Below are 21,501 nucleotides of genomic sequence, written 5' to 3'. Positions count from 1 at the left end.
GTCAGAGCAATAAGAGCTTACAGATCATTGAAGGTAATTGCAGTGATCATTGGCGATGCATTTTCCTCGATGGCACCAAACTTTGCGTGTACGACAGTTTACCTAACTGTATGTACGATAAGTTGGTAACTAAAGAGAAAATTATATTCATCTCCGTTATCCGCAAATAAGCGAAAGTAACATCATTTTTGAAAATGTTGATACACAACCGGATTCCACGTCTTGTGGAATTTTTGCTGCAGCTTTCGCTACAACTATAACATTAGGCGGAAATCCTTACGATGAAAAATACTCCAAGGATGTATTATGCATGAGACAACACTTTTACAAAATTATAGAAAGCAATAGACTGTTGCCTTTTCCAAGGCGAGAAAAAATTATTCTTAAAAAAAACCTCGAATAAATATCTTTGAGAGAAAAGATGCCTTGATGCAATGTTTACAAAAGTCGGGGAGACGAAAAAAAATATATTGGTTGCGTTCTCACGGGAATGGGCGATGGAGGAGCCCATTCTATATTCTCTTTTATATAATATTGTCGTGATATATTTTATTAATATTTGTAAATTTATATGTATCATATTAAATTATACAAATATATAAATGATTATGTAATATGGCTAAGAGTTTGCATGATATACTTTTTATTAGCCTTTTACTTATATCGATTCTTATATACTATTACTATTACTTATATCGAACGAATTGTACCGAAGAACGAATACGTATAAATTATACATATAGTTTACATAAACCAACTTTTGTAAATATATTATTTGCATGTTGAATACATGCAAATTCCTCTGAGAATACATGCACCGAAAGAAACACAGCGAAAACAGTGTGAACCATATTATGCAATTGTATTCTAAATATGTGTGCGACAAAAATAGATATCTATGTGCTGTTAAATCATTTGTATACTTGTACAGGACGATAAAACACTAAAACTTCAAGATATCATGTCTCAACACATAGAATACAATGTAAAAGGCTTTCTACTTTTCACTACGATTTTTATGTGTGTTCTAAATGATTACTTTATATATAGACTATATTTCGATATGCATTGCGAATATTGAAGATCTATAATATATATTATGTATACTATATGTTTTCATAATGGGTGCATTCAGTGGAGAAAACCGCTCAGTGAGCGATTAGTGACTATTGGTCCTTACTGTTCCTTAAGCCAGCGGCACACGGTGCTTGTTTTCATGCTGGATTGCTTGCTGGATGAAAATACTGCGTTCTAATTGGTTCCATCCATTTTCGGAAATGTACCAATCACAACGCAATATTTTCATCCAGCAAGCAATCCAGCACGAAAACAAGCACCGTGTGCCGCTGGCTTTACACTCAGACCAATAACGTTGACGAATTACTCAACAGTTGCGCAACTGTTGAGTGTTGTGAACGCACCCAATATATATTTTCGCAATATACATCGTGTCTTTATGTACATATCGATAAATGTCGATAACGGAACTGTAAGTGTCGGTATTATCGACATTATTAGTTCCACTCAGATGAGGGCGCAATCGCGTTGGAGTCTTTGACTATATAACTATGGACTGCTAGCAGCTTACTTTTCCACGCAATAAGTGTCTACAAACATCTGCAGCGCCGCCAGTACCAAACACGGCAAATGATGGAACTCGTTGAGCATAACGAATGATAACGAAGTAGACGTATCTAGTAGCTATATGTTATACCATATGAGATATATAATAACACGACAATTACAAACAAGAAAATAATAAATAAAAATGAAATACTGTGTTGTCCATTGGTGCAAAAATTCTATTAATAAAGAGAAAAAGACAGGACAATAATATGTATACATATTATATGAAAACATTTCAATTATTTCATTTTAAAATTGTGCATAACATTTATTTATTTACTTATTTATGACATTTCAATGACATGCATTCATATGACAATTTTAATATTTTCATGTATCACAGGCATGTGGCTTTATTTGCGTAAGTCTCTCTCATGTTACATTACAACAATAACTTATTAAATGGTTAATTTTTAAATTAAGTAACAAAGCAGTGTCGTATAATATGTGTATACATATAAACACATGAGATTGCAATAATAATATGGCAATTAAAAGTAATGTTTGTACAATTTCATGTGTTTAGACATGTATGAGAATATCATGTGAAACAGATATATTACTAAAATAGTTTAAATCTTTATTAATATTTTTAGATTTCCAAAAAATCTGGAACATCGTACAAAATGGGTGAAAACATTGAAAAATGTGGCCATAAAAACAAATAGCACTGTATGTCAAAAACATTTTAATGAAACCTGTACAAAATTGGATTGTCATCATTACGCTTATACGAAGGATCTGTACCATCTATATTTCCACATGTTTCTAATTTAAGGTAATATTACTAAAATTGTTAATACATTTAAACTATAATAATACCACTTTCATACAAACTTTATACAAATAAAAAAAAATTGTTAATAGCATAACAGAAAGTATACACTGTAACGAAAACAATAATGCATCTTCTGAAGTATTGATGGAAGATGAATCAACAATTGGTTCTCATCAAGGACAAATACAAGATAATATGACATATTCAACAAAAACCAATACTGTGGCGTCAAGTGATAAATGTTTAATAAGATATCCAGGAGATATTACAACTGAAAAAGTAGCAAACATGTCGTCAAGTAGTTTAAGGAAGTACGTTACTATATTAAGAAAGAAATATAATGCTCAACAGATTGCAATGAATCGTTTAAGATCTCAAGTATATAGTCAGAAGAAAACAATTGAGAGTTTAAAACAGTTGTTCACTGCTCTAAGAAAAAATAATCTTATTTCCTCTAATGCTGAGCAAGTATTACAGGTAATTAAAACAGATACTCCTTCACCTACATATACTTGAATCGTATTGTAAAATTCTTTATAGGCTGAAATATATAAATGGCCAAATAAGTATTTGAAAATACAAAATGCAAAATAGGTATTTTACAAATGCTTTTCCAAAATTATGTATTTTATATATATAAGCATATATATATGTATATATAAAATACATAATTTTGGAAAAACATTTTTAAAATACCTATTTTGCATTTTGTACTTTCAAATACCTATTTTGGCCATCTCTACAGAAATATATGTATATATTTATGAACCATTCGATATTTTTATGTTAATATGGGAATCGCTATGTATGTGTGGATGAAGTGAGGCCCAGATGCGGACAGAATAAATCGGACACAGTAACAATTGGACACAGAATAAATCGGACACAGTAACAATCGGACACAGTAACTATCGGACACAGTAACAATCGGACACAGTAACAATCGAACACAGTAACTATCGGACACAGTAACAATCGGACACAGTAACTATCGGGCACAGTGAGAAACGGACACAGTAGGATACGTGCTCCGTACATGTTAATAGTACATGTATGAGCGGGGGGGCTCCTCACCCCCCTGCACCCGGGCTTCGCCCGTTACCCTCACTCTCCGCTCCTCACCCCCACCCCCTATGCCCGATTGCAACCACCATGTGTCCGATTCTCACTGTGTCCGATAGTTACTGTGTCCGATTGTTGCTGTGTCCGATTATCACTGTGCCCGATAGTTACCCACTGTGCCCAAACAATTTGGCAGCAAATTGTCGCCAATTTGACACCAAATATGACCAAAACTTGACGGCAAATCCGGTGCCATCTGTGTCCGCAATAATCTCGGGTTTTGCTAGCAAAGTTTGTTAACAACTTGCCACTAAATTGACGCCAAATACCGAGCAAGGTTTGTCTGGCACAGTTTGACGCCAAATTGACGCCAAATATCGAGCAAGGCTTGTACGGTACAGTTTGACGTCAAATTGACGCCAAATATTGAGCAAGACTTGCTCGACACTGAGAGCAAATTAACATTAAAATCCAATCCAAGAATAATAAATTTATTAATTTGAATGATTTTCTATTTTATTATTATTATTATTAGAATAAAATAGTGATTTACATAAAAATTATATTTTCAAATACAGAGAAAAATGTACTAAAAAAATTAACTTTTTTAATTATATAAACAGTTAGTTTGCATATAACTATATATGCATTTTTTAAATAAACAAGTAATTTATTTATTTAAAGAAAATGTTTTTTGCAATTAAATGCATCTAAATTTATTATTAAATATAAACATATCTTTTTAAAGTAAAATATATTTACTACCATATAACATATCCTGTCATTTTTGTAAAGTTGAATTCTATTTATTATTATTCCTATTTTATTTGCGTCGCTTTTGAAATATTATGAATGATTTTGTTTGAATTTTCTCAGTTAAGTACTATTTAATCCCCGCGCACGCACGATATCACTTATATTTTATTTGAAAAATTCACTTTATCGTTCTCTGGCCGGGCTCGAACTCAGGATTTTAGATTGGGAATCAGCGATGCTTCACACTACACGACTTCACTTTGATTTATAAATATGTTTTGTATTGTCTATATGTGCGCAAAGCGCAAGCTTTGCTCGGTTTTTGGTGTCAATTTGGCGTCAAACTCCGCCGTGGAAACCTTGTCTGGTTTTTTGTGCTAATTTGGCATCAAAGTGCGTTGTGCAAGCTTTGCTCGGTTTTTGATGCCAATTTGGCGTCAAACTACCGTACAAACTTTGTTCGGTTTTTGGTATCAATTTGCCGTCATTTTTTGTTAGTAAACTTTGTCTTATGTTTGCTGACAATTTGCCAACAACATTTTATTTAGCAGATATTACACCAAATTTGATGTCATTTTGTCAGTAAAATTTGTGGTCAAGTACTTGACAAAATTTACTCAAACATATTTGGTTATCTGTACTGTGGGTACTGTGTCCAATAGTTACTGTGTCCGATTGTCACTGTGTCCGATTGTTACTGTGTCCGATTGTTACTGTGTTCGATTGTCACTGTGTCCGATAGTTACTGTGTCCGATTGTTACTATGTCCGATTTATTCTGTGCGCATCTGGGACGCTCCCGTGTGGATGAACCTATGTAGAATCAACATATATCAGGGAGCATTTCTCATTATATTTAAAAAGCATCAACAATAGGATGCATATAAGTAAAAAAGACCTAATCTATAATATAAAGTTATTTTTATATAAAACTCATTAAGCTGATCATAAGAAATCAGGTTTGTGTGTGTGATATTTGTATAGAAATATGTTGAAAATATATTTTATCTTTAGTTAAATTGCAGTATATATGTAACATATACAAGACATTTTCTTTATATACATATTATTTGTCTTATACACATGTATTATATATATATATATGTATTTTTGTTATTGCTAATAATAAAAAATGTGCATTTTTCAGAGTATTTCTGATGATAATATCATTAGCAGATATAATTATTCTGATGATAATATCATTAGCAGATTTCTGATGATAATATCATTAGCAGATTTCTGATGATAATATCATTAGATGATAATATCATTAAGCAGATACAAGGTGGTAAGGTTAAAGGAAAGTATCCCCTGCAACTGAGAGCGTTTGCATTAACCTTGCACTTTTACAGTCCTAAGGCATATTGCTATGTTCGACAAACTTTTATGAATAAATTGCCTGCATCATCCACTATTCGATCATGGTATAGCAGTACTGATGGCTCTCCAGGATTTTCCATAGAATCATTACAAATTTTGAAAATAAAAAGTCAAGCAGCTGAAAATGAAGGCAAACAATTATATGGATGTTTAATGATGGATGAAATGGCTATTCGCAAACAAGTTCAGTGGGATCATTCGGCGAGAAAGTTTATAGGATATATTGACTATGGAAGTTGTATTCATGAACCAGAAGAATTACCGTTTGCCAAAGGAGCGTTAGTGTATTTAATAAATGGCGTGAACGCAAGATGGAAAATTCCTGTAGCATACTTCTTAATAGATTCTCTTACTACACAAGAACGAGCAGAGATAACCAGGAAAGTATTAGACTTTCTTGTCCCTAGTGGAATCACGATTGTTGCTTTAACTTTTGATGGGTTGGCAGCAAATATTTCAATGTCACAACAACTTGGTGCTAATGTTTTTGTCAACAAATCATATTTTTTTCATCCTTTTAACTCAGATAAAAAAATTTTTATTATTTTGGATGCAGTTTATATGTATAAATTAGTAAGAAATGTTTTTGCCAGTAAAGGTATATTATATGATATTAATGGTAACGAAATTAATTGGGACTTTATCGTTAAATTACTTAAATATCAAGAAGAATATCATTTTCATTTAGCAAATAAATTAACAAGGAAACATATTCAGTGGCAAAAGAATAAAATGAATGTTAAGTTAGCAGTACAAACATTGAGCAAAAGTGTTGCAATTGCTTTATAGCAGTTGGAAGAAGATAATATGAAAGACTTCGTTGGCAGCTCAGCTACAGTTCAATTTATTATGATTATGAACGATATTTTTGATATTTTTAATTCTCGCAGTTTATATTCTTATGGGTATAAACAGCCATTGAGTCCACAAACATTTAATAATGTAATCTCATTTTTCACAGAAGCAAAATTATATTTGTCGAATATTAAAATCAAAGTTTCTACAGAGAATTATAAAAAAAATATAAATGATAAGATGAATATTCTACAAATCAAAAGCAAAACGAGTTTCTTAGGACTGATTAATAATATGGAAAGTTTCGAAAATATCTATAGAGAATATGTTGAAAAAAATAAAATGAATTACATAATGACTTATAAATTTTCGCAAGACAACTTGGAGATTTTATTTTCTTGTATTCGATCCATGGGGGGATTTAATAATAATCCGAATGCTATACAATTCATCGCAGCTTTTAAGCGACTACTCCATCATAATGAAGTGAAATCTTCTGCAGCAGCCAATTGCATTGCACAAGACACAACAAATATACTTACAATATCATCACGAAAATCTGTAGCACATTCAAATGTTGCTAATATTAATGATGTTTGTGATAGTGATGAAGAAGAAAATTTAATGATATCTGATTCTATTAATAATATTGAAGGCAAAGAACATGCTATCATTTATATGTCAGGCTTTGTCGAACGAAAATTATTAAAAAAGATTACTTGCGAAACATGCCTTTATCTTTTTAACGAATGTACAGTTATGAAGTCTACATTTATAGAAAGAAAAAGCTGTGGAAAAAGATAATTTACATTATCCACGAGAAGATACATATAAACTCATTGTTGCCGCTGATAAAGTTTTTAATTTTTATAAATTACAGAATAATTTGTATAAGAAAAATGCATGCCAAGAAATAATTATAAAAACAATACGTAATATTGATATGGATAAGGTATTTATAAATTTTAACAACCACGTTAATGAGTTAGACGTTTTCGAAAATCACAAATATTATTTAATTAAATTAATTATAGAATGTTATATACAGATTCTTATGAATTATGAAAGGAAATTAATGAGCCAAAATATTGAGTACATCAGACATCAGTTTACAAAAATTATTTTATTCAAAGGTCAGTAATATCTTAACAAATATGGAAAATGTTACGTTTTTTTTTACATTAATAACAAAGTTCTATTTTTATTTATGTTATGTTTAACATATATATATATATTATGTGATGCTATGTTTAACATATATATTTTTATTTTTATTTATATATAAATACTAATTGTTATTGTATAAAAAAGATTTTCATAACATAAACTATATAACTAATGTAATTTTTATTATATACAGCATATTTTATGTGCTCTTTATATTTTCCTTTCCTTATAAATTCATGATCGCAAATAAGTATCTTTTTAATGGTAAAACAGGAATGAAAAGTGCGAGTTCTAATAATAGCTGTGTTTGGTACTGGCAGCGCTGCAGATGTTTATAGATGCCCAAAATCATTGCTAGCAGTCCATAGTTATATAGTCAAAGGTTGGAGTTCGGTCGCCGCTCCAGGATCTCCTTAAGCCGCCTCATGGACATAGGAATAAGGGGACGAAGCATAAACCAGCATAAACCCTCAATATGGACGAGGGGAATGAAGCCGTTGTGAGGGACGAGGTAAAGTGATCACGTAGTACATTGGTGCCGCATAGATGATTGGTTATAAAGAGTGCGATCCGTTAAATGTTGCAAATGATTTGAAGCGCTTTATAGACCAATCATGATTTTCCTTTGGGCGTTTCAAAATGTTTGCAGTATCTAATGGATCGCATTCAAAGTAATTATAAAGTAGTGATTGGTTATAAAGCATAAATACATGAAATATAGAGGTAATAAATGTAGTTTGTTTACAATTATTTATCTGTGGTAAAATATTTTAAGCAAAACAGAGATACAGATTGTTTTATTTATATATCAATTTTTATTTATATATCAAATCATACATGAAAATATTAAAATTGTCATATGAATGCATGTCATTGAAATGTCATAAATAAGTAAATAAATAAATGTTATGCACAATTTTAAAATGAAATAATTGAAATGTTTTCATATAATATGTATACATATTATTGTCCTTTAAATAGAATTAATTTATTATAAACATGCCGCATACTTATTGAAGCATTAATAGTTTGTTGTGCAATAAAGTGCAATCTAATTTTAATATATTTATTACATATTGCGCGCATCAAATGAACAATATGATTGTCAACTGCATTTTGTTCGGAAGTATGGTTTTCTAAAGTTACAAATAATTTATATCCAATAAAATGTATTAAAGCTTTAATTGTCAAATATTCAGCAGTAAAGTGCTTCTTCATATAGATCCCCCACTTTCACAATGCATTTCTAATTATTTTTTCGCAAGTATGGCAAACTTTTAATACATTATTAGATATGTTAATTTGCCTTTATCTTTATAAGCAATCAAACTGTCACTATATATCCTTTGATTCGATTTTAATGCGTCTATACAATAGTTACATAAAATAGTACTTTGTAATTGCATGACAACATATCCAGCGATATATACAGTCATGTCTCTTGAAAATTCAGATAAATATTTAACATCTGGTATATAATCATGATCGTAAACGTCATCCTCAATAACTATATCATCTTTAAGACGTTGTAATCCAGAAGACCATCGAATAATATTTTCTGAATTAACATTCGAATGAAAAGATAAAATGTGTAAGATAGAAATATTTTTTAAGGCAACGCAATTTCCAGTGGAAACATTTCTAAGTTGACAATGTACCAATAATTTTTTCATTGCAGTTTTAAATTGACGAGTTGTAGGATTATTGTTTCCACCTCCCTTTGATCTAATACAACTAAATAAAAGCTCTATATGATCTTGGTTTAATTTATAAAATGGAATATATTTTAGTACATTCGTATCTTGAAGTAAAGTTTTAAATAAAAATTGTGCACTGTTAATACATATAAAAAATCCAAGAAATCCAGTTTTCCTGCGATTTTGATATAGAAAGTCTCCGTTAATAGTTTTCAAAGATGTAATATCTGTTTTGCAAATTTCGAATTTATCTGAAAATTCTTTAATATTATTGAAGCATAATGCTTTTTTAAAACCGGTTTGTTTCATACTTTTCGAGTTTAGCATATCGAATTATTGGTTCCTTCTTTACTGGATGCTGGAAAGTTGTCTGCAAACCAAAAATATTATTAAACTTACATCCTAATTGTTGCATCGTAGCAAAGTTAGTAGCTGTGCCATCACAAGTAACACACAATCTGCATACCAGCATAATGCAAAGAAGAAATGCATTGTAAAACTAGATTCTGTTTTTGTTCAGCAATAATTTTGTCAACTAAGAAATAAGCCACTGGAACTTTCCATGCACTATTTATGCACACAACGATAAACACTAATGCCTCTTTTGCGAGAGTCGTGTCAGCACTAATTATATTGTCACCCATATCAACGTATCCATTATATTTTTGACCGTCATACTCTAAATGTTGATGGATAGCTATTTCATCAAAAACTAGTGACCCAAACAATTGATATTCAACATTAGCTGCTCGTTGTTTAATAGCATTTATAGCTTCTAACATAATGCCAGGCTTTCCTTCAATATTTTGATACCATTTAGATATTGTTTTATAGTGTGGTAAGCAGTTATTAAATTCTTGGCGTACATATTCATATGCTCTTGGTGAATAATAATGAAGTGTTAAAGCAAATGCCTTTAGTTGTTTATCATATTGTTTAGGTACAGAGTTTCCTCTACATTTACGCAGTTGTTTAATATTTTAGAATGACCCCCACCTATGTCTTGTAATAAGTCAATTTCTTCAGCTCCTAATAAGTTTTTTTCTTTCAGCAACTTCAGAATTGCGTTCAGAGAAACGATCTGTGATTCCTTTCGCCAAACCTTTTGTTGCAAATATTTAATTTTTTCTCTGGTACAGATTTTTTGTACTTTCTAGCTGTTTTCGCAGACGTTTCTTTTCCGGAGAATTAAATATCTTATTTGGTGAAACGCTTGTCGAATTATCCACAACTACAACAGTTTTAATATCATGTGTAAAGAATTTTAATTGTATAAACTTTTTGTATATATTATAAAATAAAGTTTAAATATTATAAAATTACAATATAAAATATAGTAAATATTATAAAATAATATTAAATATTCCTTACAGTTACTGTGTCCAGGAATAGGAGATGTACCTCTATGTGTTGTCGTAATCATATTACATACAGAACTTGATGCAATATTTGTATTATGTGAAATATCTGCATTAGGAACTGCATCAGGAACTATATTAATTACATCAGCAACCACATGTACTATATACATAAGTAAACAAAAGATATATTTATAAGATACGATATGAAGTATGTTATAGTGATTACAGTATAAAAATAAAGAATCTCTATTATATCTATTTGATACCTGTACATGGTAGCGCATTAATTTGGTCGAAGTTTTCTCATCCCAGTTGATGAAATTTGAAATGCTTCTTCAGCGAAATGTGCTGAACAAATTTTTGCTCCAACTGGAACCGATTCTGCAGTCAAGTGAAGCATATCGCACCATAATTGTTTTGATTTTTCGTTCTTTGGAAATCTAATTAATAAATTACACGTATAAATTTATATTATATTGTTAGTCTTATATAATAGTATAATATATATTATCAGAAGCAACCACATTGATTTATTTGAGTTAAATATTTTTTCGCCCGAATAACGGAATACTCTCCTTGACCTTTTTTTTATATTGTTTATCAGTTTACATTAGAGTTTTAGAACTATTACTGAGATTAATATATATTGTGTTTTTATATGAAAAATAGAATATGATTTTTCTTACCGGTGATATCCCACATAGCATCGCAATATTGCAGGAATATTACAGAAATGTTGCAGGAATGTTACTAAAATATTGCATAAATATGACAACAATATTGCAGAAATATTTAATGTCCTAGGCATAGGTCTCGCAGAAATATTGCGGGAATATTGTTATGATGTTGTAAGAATATTGTCACAATATCACAGGATTATTGCCACAATGTTGTTGAAATATCGCCACAATCTTGCAGGAATACCTATGAAATATAGCCACAATACTGCAGAAAAATTGCAAAATATTGCCGAAATATTATTGCAATCGTGCAGGAATGTTGCTACAATATTTCTTAAATGTTGCTGCAATATTGCAGGAATATTACTGAAATATTGCATAAATATCACAGCAATATTGCAAAAATACTTAATGTCCTAGGCATAAATCTCGCAAAAATATCTCAAGCGTGGTCTACAATGGCAGTAAAGGCCATCACACGTAGAAAAATTTTAACCGTAACCGTAAGGTTGTAAGAAAACTGACCAATCACAGTCGATTATTATAATGTCACAAGAGAAAGGATCGACTGTGATTGGTCAGTTTTCTTACAACCTTACGGTTACGGTTAAAATTTTTCTACGTGTGATAGCCTTAAGCTGTAAGAAGTAAGCGTAAGCGGTAAGAAATAAACCAATCACAGTCGATATAAAAATAATCAACTGTGGTTGGTCCATTTCTTACTTCATGCTTTCTTCTTATTGCTTACGGTCACTGTAGACCACGCTTTAGAAACACTGCGTTAAATAAAAAAATGTTTCAGACAAAAGTTGTTTGACTTGAAGGGGGACATAAGACAGCGATAGCATTTTGGTAATAGATGGCGCCACTTTCAAGATATTCACTGACCATCCATTTTTATAAATGAAAATCCCAACTTTTTATTATATCTTCTTTTTCTACCAATTAATTTGAACAACTTTTATCTAAAACATTTTTTATTTGTTTAATATTTTTTGAGATATTTAAGGAAAACTTTGTAACTTTTTCAACATTTATCTTACGATATCTCGCTAACTACTCGTCGACAGAAAAAAATAGTATTAGACTTTTTTACTTTATTTAATATCAAGAATATATTATTGCCATCATTATCAATAATAGTGCCCTAACTTTTGTTAATTTAATAATTTTGAAATTTCCAAAGGTCGATAAGTTAATAAAAGTTAAAGCATTATTATAATAATATATTCTTGATAGTAAGTAAAGTAAAAAAGTCTAATACTATTTTTTCTTTCGACGAATAGTTAGCGAGATATCGTAAGTTAAATGTTGAAAAAGTTACCAAGTTTTCCTTAAATATCTCAAAAAATATTAACCAAATAAAAAAATGTTTCAGACAAAAATTATTCAAATTAATTGATAGAAAAAGAAAATATAACAAAAAATTCAGATTTCCATTTATGAAAATTGATTGTCAGTGAATATCTCAAAAGTGGCGCCATTTATAAACAAAATGCTTTCTTGTCCTCCTTCAAGCCAAACAACTTTTGTCTGAAATATTTTTTGATTTAACGCAGTGTTTCTGAGATATTTGTGATGTGACATTAAAAATGGGACACCCTGTATATAAATTGTTTCACACTGCAGTATTATGGCGATAATCAGAAATATTACGTAGCGGTCTATCATGCTGGAATATAGCGGCAATATTCCTGTGATATTGCAATGAGATTTATCATCTCGCAATATTGTTGTAATATTGTCACTATGTTGCCATACGATAGTCACATTTGTAACATTGCAGTAATATTCCAGTGATGTTGTAATCTGATATATCACTCTGTAATATTGTGATAATATTGCTGGAATATTATACAGGGTGTCCCATTTTAATCCGACCGGCTGAATAAAATTCGAGGATATTTTCCAGAAAAAAATGTCAGACAAATGTTGCTCAGTTCTAACGGGGACATTCGATGCCATCAACAATTTTGACCTCGGGTGAAGGGTTCAAGGTCATTCAAGGTCAACTTTTTTTTCTTAAATGGGAACCCCTATTTTTCACATCGGCAATCGATTCTGCATAAAAAAATGAAACTTTTGTCTGAAGCATTTTTTTTATAATGCAAACTAATTTCACTTATTCAGTCTCCAAAATTGAAATTTTCAAACTTTTCGAATTTTTTACTCGAGAATGGTGGGGTTTGGGGGGAAATTGCAGAAGACAAAGAGTTCTTGGAATGCTGCAAGGAATTCACTCGAATTTTCGCATGCCGAGGGTACTGGACATGATAGGATAAAAAGATTTTTTCCAAACATTGGCGGAAAAAAGTGCACCGATCAACTATGCGAAAATTCGAGTGAATTCCTTGCAGCATTCCAAAGAACTTTTTGTCTTCTGCAATTTCCCCCAACCCCACTATTCTAGAGTAAAAAATTCAGAAAGTTTGAAAATTTCAATTTTGGAGACTGAATAAGTGAAATTAGTTTGCATTATAAAAAAAAATGCTTCAGACAAAAAGTTTCATTTTTTTTTTACGTAGAATCGATTGCCGATGTGAAAAATAGGGTCCCATTTAAGAAAAAAAAGTTGACCTTGAATGACCTTGAACCCTTCACCTGAGGTCAAAATTGTTGATGGCATCGAATGTCTCCCTTAGAACTGAGCAACATTTTGTCTGACATTTTTTTCTGGAAAATATCCTCGAATTTTATTCAGCCGGCCGGATTTAAAATGGACACTCTATAATAATCTTATGATTTTGTAATATTGCTACGATATTATAATATTGCTTCATATTGCTGCATATTGCAATGCTGTGTGAGATATTATTGGTTTCTTTCCATTCTTTCATTTCCTAGTACTGGGCGGCTTATTGTGCGATTTTACACTGTTTTACAATGCACTGGGGCATTATATGTGTATATACTTCTAATATTTCTTAAATACTGTCACTCCTGTACTGCTGTACAAACTTCACANTGGCACAGTTTGACGCCAAATTGACGCCAAATATCGAGCAAGGCTTGTACGGTACAGTTTGACGTCAAATTGACGCCAAATATTGAGCAAGACTTGCTCGACACTGAGAGCAAATTAACATTAAAATCCAATCCAAGAATAATAATTTATTAATTTGAATGATTTTCTATTTTATTATTATTATTATTAGAATAAAATAGTGATTTACATAAAAATTATATTTTCAAATACAGAGAAAAATGTACTAAAAAAATTAACTTTTTTAATTATATAAACAGTTAGTTTGCATATAACTATATATGCATTTTTTAAATAAACAAGTAATTTATTTATTTAAAGAAAATGTTTTTTGCAATTAAATGCATCTAAATTTATTATTAAATATAAACATATCTTTTTAAAGTAAAATATATTTACTACCATATAACATATCCTGTCATTTTTGTAAAGTTGAATTCTATTTATTATTATTCCTATTTTATTTGCGTCGCTTTTGAAATATTATGAATGATTTTGTTTGAATTTTCTCAGTTAAGTACTATTTAATCCCCGCGCACGCACGATATCACTTATATTTTATTTGAAAAATTCACTTTATCGTTCTCTGGCCGGGCTCGAACTCAGGACTTTAGATTGGGAATCAGCGATGCTTCACACTACACGACTTCACTTTGATTTATAAATATGTTTTGTATTGTCTATATGTGCGCAAAGCGCAAGCTTTGCTCGGTTTTTGGTGTCAATTTGGCGTCAAACTCCGCCGTGGAAACCTTGTCTGGTTTTTTGTGCTAATTTGGCATCAAAGTGCGTTGTGCAAGCTTTGCTCGGTTTTTGATGCCAATTTGGCGTCAAACTACCGTACAAACTTTGTTCGGTTTTTGGTATCAATTTGCCGTCATTTTTTGTTAGTAAACTTTGTCTTATGTTTGCTGACAATTTGCCAACAACATTTTATTTAGCAGATATTACACCAAATTTGATGTCATTTTGTCAGTAAAATTTGTGGTCAAGTACTTGACAAAATTTACTCAAACATATTTGGTTATCTGTACTGTGGGTACTGTGTCCAATAGTTACTGTGTCCGATTGTCACTGTGTCCGATTGTTACTGTGTCCGATTGTTACTGTGTTCGATTGTCACTGTGTCCGATAGTTACTGGTGTCCGATTGTTACTATGTCCGATTTATTCTGTGCGCATCTGGGACGCTCCCGTGTGGATGAACCTATGTAGAATCAACATATATCAGGGAGCATTTCTCATTATATTTAAAAAGCATCAACAATAGGATGCATATAAGTAAAAAAGACCTAATCTATAATATAAAGTTATTTTTATATAAAACTCATTAAGCTGATCATAAGAAATCAGGTTTGTGTGTGTGATATTTGTATAGAAATATGTTGAAAATATATTTTATCTTTAGTTAAATTGCAGTATATATGTAACATATACAAGACATTTTCTTTATATACATATTATTTGTCTTATACACATGTATTATATATATATATATGTATTTTTGTTATTGCTAATAATAAAAAATGTGCATTTTTCAGAGTATTCTGATGATAATATCATTAGCAGATATAATTATTCTGATGATAATATCATTAGCAGATTTCTGATGATAATATCATTAGCAGATTTCTGATGATAATATCATTAGATGATAATATCATTAAGCAGATACAAGGTGGTAAGGTTAAAGGAAAGTATCCCCTGCAACTGAGAGCGTTTGCATTAACCTTGCACTTTTACAGTCCTAAGGCATATTGCTATGTTCGACAAACTTTTATGAATAAATTGCCTGCATCATCCACTATTCGATCATGGTATAGCAGTACTGATGGCTCTCCAGGATTTTCCATAGAATCATTACAAATTTTGAAAATAAAAAGTCAAGCAGCTGAAAATGAAGGCAAACAATTATATGGATGTTTAATGATGGATGAAATGGCTATTCGCAAACAAGTTCAGTGGGATCATTCGGCGAGAAAGTTTATAGGATATATTGACTATGGAAGTTGTATTCATGAACCAGAAGAATTACCGTTTGCCAAAGGAGCGTTAGTGTATTTAATAAATGGCGTGAACGCAAGATGGAAAATTCCTGTAGCATACTTCTTAATAGATTCTCTTACTACACAAGAACGAGCAGAGATAACCAGGAAAGTATTAGACTTTCTTGTCCCTAGTGGAATCACGATTGTTGCTTTAACTTTTGATGGGTTGGCAGCAAATATTTCAATGTCACAACAACTTGGTGCTAATGTTTTTGTCAACAAATCATATTTTTTTCATCCTTTTAACTCAGATAAAAAAATTTTTATTATTTTGGATGCAGTTTATATGTATAAATTAGTAAGAAATGTTTTTGCCAGTAAAGGTATATTATATGATATTAATGGTAACGAAATTAATTGGGACTTTATCGTTAAATTACTTAAATATCAAGAAGAATATCATTTTCATTTAGCAAATAAATTAACAAGGAAACATATTCAGTGGCAAAAGAATAAAATGAATGTTAAGTTAGCAGTACAAACATTGAGCAAAAGTGTTGCAATTGCTTTATAGCAGTTGGAAGAAGATAATATGAAAGACTTCGTTGGCAGCTCAGCTACAGTTCAATTTATTATGATTATGAACGATATTTTTGATATTTTTAATTCTCGCAGTTTATATTCTTATGGGTATAAACAGCCATTGAGTCCACAAACATTTAATAATGTAATCTCATTTTTCACAGAAGCAAAATTATATTTGTCGAATATTAAAATCAAAGTTTCTACAGAGAATTATAAAAAAAATATAAATGATAAGATGAATATTCTACAAATCAAAAGCAAAACGAGTTTCTTAGGACTGATTAATAATATGGAAAGTTTCGAAAATATCTATAGAGAATATGTTGAAAAAAATAAAATGAATTACATAATGACTTATAAATTTTCGCAAGACAACTTGGAGATTTTATTTTCTTGTATTCGATCCATGGGGGGATTTAATAATAATCCGAATGCTATACAATTCATCGCAGCTTTTAAGCGACTACTCCATCATAATGAAGTGAAATCTTCTGCAGCAGCCAATTGCATTGCACAAGACACAACAAATATACTTACAATATCATCACGAAAATCTGTAGCACATTCAAATGTTGCTAATATTAATGATGTTTGTGATAGTGATGAAGAAGAAAATTTAATGATATCTGATTCTATTAATAATATTGAAGGCAAAGAACATGCTATCATTTATATGTCAGGCTTTGTCGAACGAAAATTATTAAAAAAGATTACTTGCGAAACATGCCTTTATCTTTTTAACGAATGTACAGTTATGAAGTCTACATTTATAGAAAGAAAAAGCTGTGGAAAAAGATAATTTACATTATCCACGAGAAGATACATATAAACTCATTGTTGCCGCTGATAAAGTTTTTAATTTTTATAAATTACAGAATAATTTGTATAAGAAAAATGCATGCCAAGAAATAATTATAAAAACAATACGTAATATTGATATGGATAAGGTATTTATAAATTTTAACAACCACGTTAATGAGTTAGACGTTTTCGAAAATCACAAATATTATTTAATTAAATTAATTATAGAATGTTATATACAGATTCTTATGAATTATGAAAGGAAATTAATGAGCCAAAATATTGAGTACATCAGACATCAGTTTACAAAAATTATTTTATTCAAAGGTCAGTAATATCTTAACAAATATGGAAAATGTTACGTTTTTTTTTACATTAATAACAAAGTTCTATTTTTATTTATGTTATGTTTAACATATATATATATATTATGTGATGCTATGTTTAACATATATATTTTTATTTTTATTTATATATAAATACTAATTGTTATTGTATAAAAAAGATTTTCATAACATAAACTATATAACTAATGTAATTTTTATTATATACAGCATATTTTATGTGCTCTTTATATTTTCCTTTCCTTATAAATTCATGATCGCAAATAAGTATCTTTTTAATGGTAAAACAGGAATGAAAAGTGCGAGTTCTAATAATAGCTGTGTTTGGTACTGGCAGCGCTGCAGATGTTTATAGATGCCCAAAATCATTGCTAGCAGTCCATAGTTATATAGTCAAAGGTTGGAGTTCGGTCGCCGCTCCAGGATCTCCTTAAGCCGCCTCATGGACATAGGAATAAGGGGACGAAGCATAAACCAGCATAAACCCTCAATATGGACGAGGGGAATGAAGCCGTTGTGAGGGACGAGGTAAAGTGATCACGTAGTACATTGGTGCCGCATAGATGATTGGTTATAAAGAGTGCGATCCATTAAATGTTGCAAATGATTTGAAGCGCTTTATAGACCAATCATGATTTTCCTTTGGGCGTTTCAAAATGTTTACAGTATCTAATGGATCGCATTCAAAGTAATTATAAAGTAGTGATTGGTTATAAAGCATAAATACATGAAATATAGAGGTAATAAATGTAGTTTGTTTACAATTATTTATCTGTAAAATATTTTAAGCAAAACAGTTATTTATCTGTAAAATATTTTAAGCAAAACAGAGATACAGATTGTTTTATTTATATATCAATTTTTATTTATATATCAAATCATACATGAAAATATTAAAATTGTCATATGAATGCATGTCATTGAAATGTCATAAATAAGTAAATAAATAAATGTTATGCACAATTTTAAAATGAAATAATTGAAATGTTTTCATATAATATGTATACATATTATTGTCCTTTAAATAGAATTAATTTATTATAAACATGCCGCATACTTATTGAAGCATTAATAGTTTGTTGTGCAATAAAGTGCAATCTAATTTTAATATATTTATTACATATTGCGCGCATCAAATGAACAATATGATTGTCAACTGCATTTTGTTCGGAAGTATGGTTTTCTAAAGTTACAAATAATTTATATCCAATAAAATGTATTAAAGCTTTAATTGTCAAATATTCAGCAGTAAAGTGCTTCTTCATATAGATCCCGCCACTTTCACAATGCATTTCTAATTATTTTTTCGCAAGTATGGCAAACTTTTAATACATTATTAGATATGTTAATTTGCCTTTATCTTTATAAGCAATCAAACTGTCACTATATATCCTTTGATTCGATTTTAATGCGTCTATACAATAGTTACATAAAATAGTACTTTGTAATTGCATGACAACATATCCAGCGATATATACAGTCATGTCTCTTGAAAATTCAGATAAATATTTAACATCTGGTATATAATCATGATCGTAAACGTCATCCTCAATAACTATATCATCTTTAAGACGTTGTAATCCAGAAGACCATTGAATAATATTTTCTGAATTAACATTCGAATGAAAAGATAAAATGTGTAAGATAGAAATATTTTTTAAGGCAACGCAATTTCCAGTGGAAACATTTCTAAGTTGACAATGTACCAATAATTTTTTCATTGCAGTTTTAAATTGACGAGTTGTAGGATTATTGTTTCCACCTCCCTTTGATCTAATACAACTAAATAAAAGCTCTATATGATCTTGGTTTAATTTATAAAATGGAATATATTTTAGTACATTCGTATCTTGAAGTAAAGTTTTAAATAAAAATTGTGCACTGTTAATACATATAAAAAATCCAAGAAATCCAGTTTTCCTGCGATTTTGATATAGAAAGTCTCCGTTAATAGTTTTCAAAGATGTAATATCTGTTTTGCAAATTTCGAATTTATCTGAAAATTCTTTAATATTATTGAAGCATAATGCTTTTTTAAAACCGGTTTGTTTCATACTTTTCGAGTTTAGCATATCGAATTATTGGTTCCTTCTTTACTGGATGCTGGAAAGTTGTCTGCAAACCAAAAATATTATTAAACTTACATCCTAATTGTTGCATCGTAGCAAAGTTAGTAGCTGTGCCATCACAAGTAACACACAATCTGCATACCAGCATAATGCAAAGAAGAAATGCATTGTAAAACTAGATTCTGTTTTTGTTCAGCAATAATTTTGTCAACTAAGAAATAAGCCACTGGAACTTTCCATGCACTATTTATGCACACAACGATAAACACTAATGCCTCTTTTGCGAGAGTCGTGTCAGCACTAATTATATTGTCACCCATATCAACGTATCCATTATATTTTTGACCGTCATACTCTAAATGTTGATGAATAGCTATTTCATCAAAAACTAGTGACCCAAACAATTGATATTCAACATTAGCTGCTCGTTGTTTAATAGCATTTATAGCTTCTAACATAATGCCAGGCTTTCCTTCAATATTTTGATACCATTTAGATATTGTTTTATAGTGTGGTAAGCAGTTATTAAATTCTTGGCGTACATATTCATATGCTCTTGGTGAATAATAATGAAGTGTTAAAGCAAATGCCTTTAGTTGTTTATCATATTGTTTAGGTACAGAGTTTCCTCTACATTTACGCAGTTGTTTAATATTTTAGAATGACCCCCACCTATGTCTTGTAATAAGTCAATTTCTTCAGCTCCTAATAAGTTTTTTTCTTTCAGCAACTTCAGAATTGCGTTCAGAGAAACGATCTGTGATTCCTTTCGCCAAACCTTTTGTTGCAAATATTTAATTTTTTCTCTGGTACAGATTTTTTGTACTTTCTAGCTGTTTTCGCAGACGTTTCTTTTCCGGAGAATTAAATATCTTATTTGGTGAAACGCTTGTCGAATTATCCACAACTACAACAGTTTTAATATCATGTGTAAAGAATTTTAATTGTATAAACTTTTTGTATATATTATAAAATAAAGTTTAAATATTATAAAATTACAATATAAAATATAGTAAATATTATAAAATAATATTAAATATTCCTTACAGTTACTGTGTCCAGGAATAGGAGATGTACCTCTATGTGTTGTCGTAATCATATTACATACAGAACTTGATGCAATATTTGTATTATGTGAAATATCTGCATTAGGAACTGCATCAGGAACTATATTAATTACATCAGCAACCACATGTACTATATACATAAGTAAACAAAAGATATATTTATAAGATACGATATGAAGTATGTTATAGTGATTACAGTATAAAAATAAAGAATCTCTATTATATCTATTTGATACCTGTACATGGTAGCGCATTAATTTGGTCGAAGTTTTCTCATCCCAGTTGATGAAATTTGAAATGCTTCTTCAGCGAAATGTGCTGAACAAATTTTTGCTCCAACTGGAACCGATTCTGCAGTCAAGTG

General features: G+C 30.2%; 1 protein-coding gene and 3 long non-coding RNA genes across 6 annotated transcripts; all 4 read left to right on the top strand.

Moving 5' to 3' along the window:
• The first annotated feature begins 1,903 nt into the window (after positions 1–1,903).
• On the top strand, positions 1,904–2,523 carry LOC112590266 (uncharacterized). Its single transcript, XR_003114083.1, has 3 exons — positions 1,904–1,987; positions 2,223–2,404; positions 2,494–2,523. It is a non-coding gene; the product is annotated as an uncharacterized LOC112590266 (long non-coding RNA).
• A 25-nt stretch (positions 2,524–2,548) lies between these two features.
• On the top strand, positions 2,549–6,512 carry LOC112590260 (uncharacterized). The gene is made up of 3 exons (XM_025306207.1): positions 2,549–2,881; positions 5,431–5,985; positions 6,492–6,512. Exons 1-3 carry the CDS (start codon positions 2,549–2,551, stop codon positions 6,510–6,512), a joined length of 909 nt encoding a protein of 302 aa, XP_025161992.1.
• A 1,568-nt stretch (positions 6,513–8,080) lies between these two features.
• LOC112590270 (uncharacterized) lies at positions 8,081–10,817 on the top strand. 2 transcript variants are annotated; one of them, XR_003114086.1, is made up of 3 exons: positions 8,081–8,286; positions 10,312–10,514; positions 10,634–10,817. It is a non-coding gene; the product is annotated as an uncharacterized LOC112590270 (long non-coding RNA). The 2 variants fall into 2 exon arrangements; XR_003114087.1 differs by lacking the exon at positions 8,081–8,286 and adding an exon at positions 8,800–9,154.
• Positions 10,818–18,535: 7,718 nt separating this feature from the next.
• LOC112590269 (uncharacterized) lies at positions 18,536–21,303 on the top strand. Of its 2 annotated transcripts, none has more exons than XR_003114084.1 (3): positions 18,536–18,741; positions 20,798–21,000; positions 21,120–21,303. It is a non-coding gene; the product is annotated as an uncharacterized LOC112590269 (long non-coding RNA). The 2 variants fall into 2 exon arrangements; XR_003114085.1 differs by lacking the exon at positions 18,536–18,741 and adding an exon at positions 19,591–19,640.
• The last annotated feature ends 198 nt before the right edge of the window (positions 21,304–21,501 follow it).

This window comes from Harpegnathos saltator, unplaced genomic scaffold (genome assembly GCF_003227715.2).
Source record: "Harpegnathos saltator strain DR-91 unplaced genomic scaffold, Hsal_v8.6 scaffold770, whole genome shotgun sequence".
In the NCBI taxonomy this organism is placed as follows: domain Eukaryota; kingdom Metazoa; phylum Arthropoda; class Insecta; order Hymenoptera; family Formicidae; genus Harpegnathos; species Harpegnathos saltator.
The sequence above is the reverse complement of the archived record's forward strand: the minus strand, read 5'-3'. Positions and strand labels throughout refer to the sequence as shown.